Raw genomic sequence first — 2,103 nt, 5'->3', positions numbered from 1 at the left:
CGCTGGTCGGTGACCGGTCTGTCCGCCGCACGCGCGCACAAAACACCCCGCGCCGCTTACTGTTTTTATTCTGAGGGCTTTTATTTTGACACATCTGTTCATGTAGCTGCAGAGGACTGACAGAGCAGCAGCTGATCCACGTCCTCCTCTTCATCTCCATTTGTTCTGTATTTGTTCTTCTTGTTGTTTGGACCTCCGGCTCTCAATGCAAGGAGGCGTGATGGAGAAAATGTCCCGACATCCCGTCCCGCTCAACCCGAGCTTTCTGCCTCCAGCGACGCACGGAGTCCTGAAGTCTCTGCTGGAGAACCCGATGAAGCTGCCGCTGCATCATGAAGGTGAACTTCTCCTGTATGTCTGTAATAGTCTGTAGTTTCATGCTCGTGTTCTGGATTTGAAAGAGTCCGAGCTGCATTACAGACATGAAGTATGTTTGAGTCTGGACCTCAGGTGACAACTTCTCAGACTGTCAGTCAGACCAGAGATAAATCACATGAGCAGCAGCTTCACGGTCTCAAGTCAATATGATGATAGATGTTTCCAGCTGGCCAGATGAGCAGGAACGTTATCTCAGGATCAATATATGAATATTTGATCATCTTGTGTTTGTCAAACAGACCCATCAGAGCTGCAGGCAGAACTTCTCCTCCCACCTGAGACATCTCAGACTTTATAACTCACCAATATATTAATATATTGAACACGCTGTCACATGAGAAGACTGACTGTCAGCTGTCATCAGAAAAATCATTTAAACCACGAATTGATTATTAAAATTGTTGCAGATAAATATTTTACATCAATTAATCAAGTAATCATTTCAGCTCTAAAATGTTGTTTCTTCTCTACACTTTTATATCCATGACTTCTTCTTATTGGTTTGAGCTTTGTTTGTTTTCCATTCTGGATATTTAGTTCGCGAGCAGCTGATTCAGAAATCAAAAACATGGAATGTGGAGAACAAAACTCAACTCAAACTTTGGGGTTTATTGATCGTCTGTCTGGAAAGACTTCATCTCACAATCAATAACTATAAATGCAGCGAACCTTATTGAGTCCTGTGGGAGAGATCCATCTGTTCTTCAGAGGTCAGAGGTCAGTTTCTGGAGCTGATAGACGTCCAGTGTTGTGTTCAAGGACACGCCTCGCTGCTCCTGGAAACGTTGTCGATAAGGAACGTGAAGGTTTTGTTGTGATTGAGGAAACATAAAAGTTGTATATGTGAGACTGAGGTTTTGGTCTGACACCAGTCTAAACCGGTCTGAACGTGAAGTCATGGTGGATGGAGGGTCCTTTTCCATTTGGTTTCTTTTAACCATGAGCACAATCAACTCATAACCAAATATTTATTTTAAATCAGAACCACCGCCTTTAATCTAACAACCCGTAATGACAGCAGTGGAGGTTTCAGGAGACAGCAAATAACATGTCGGAGCCAAACTGTAGGTTTCTGTCTTTTATTTGATCTAAAACACATTAGGTGACTATATGTATACACATGCAGTTCTCACACTGAACACAGGGTGGAGCATTAATGTAGGAAGGTCATATAGCTTAGCTCCATGTGATGAGAATCAGGTGTGCTGCTATCTATGGCTTACTGAGGTATATTAGTTTTTACTGGAAGTCACTACATAACGTATTTGGTTGATTCGTCTGTTGGATTTTTGGGCTTCACCTTCGTGCTCGTGTTAGTAGACTGTGAGATGTCGCTCAGCTGCTTCATGGAGCCACTAGTGGTCAAAAACTCTACAGGGCACCTTTAAGGCAGGACTAACAGGACTTGATAAAGCAAGAGTCCAATAGCCAGACCCATTGTTTAAACATACCCTGAAGAGTTTTGTTGTTTGGGTTGTACTGACTGATTAATTCCCTCTGTCCTCCTTTAGCTTTCACCAAGCAGCAGGAGAAGGAGAAGAACCTGGATGAGGAGCGCAGCGCCCCCCAGTCAGCCTTCCTGGGCCCCACGCTGTGGGACAAGACCCTGCCTTACGATGGAGACACCTTCCAGCTGGAGTACATGGACCTGGAAGAGTTCCTGTCTGAGAACGGCATCCCCTCCAGCCCCTCCCAGCACCACCGAAACCAGCACCAACCGCACGC

General features: G+C 44.9%; 1 protein-coding gene across 2 annotated transcripts in view; it reads left to right on the top strand.

Moving 5' to 3' along the window:
• Nucleotides 1-2,103, top strand: part of LOC139303105 (hepatic leukemia factor-like) — a 12,100-nt gene continuing 9,997 nt past the window's right edge. For both annotated transcript variants that reach the window (XM_070926813.1, XM_070926814.1), the window contains exons 1-2: nt 1-338; nt 1,890-2,103. The exon at nt 1,890-2,103 is cut by the window's right edge and continues 143 nt beyond it. In XM_070926813.1, the coding sequence (XP_070782914.1) occupies nt 206-338; nt 1,890-2,103 (347 nt within the window). In that variant the 5' untranslated portion in view covers nt 1-205. The remainder of the gene's footprint in view (nt 339-1,889) is intronic.

The sequence above is a fragment of the Enoplosus armatus genome, chromosome 20, assembly GCF_043641665.1.
Source record: "Enoplosus armatus isolate fEnoArm2 chromosome 20, fEnoArm2.hap1, whole genome shotgun sequence".
Lineage (NCBI taxonomy): Eukaryota > Metazoa > Chordata > Actinopteri > Centrarchiformes > Enoplosidae > Enoplosus > Enoplosus armatus.
This window is presented reverse-complemented; position numbering and strand designations above follow the sequence as displayed.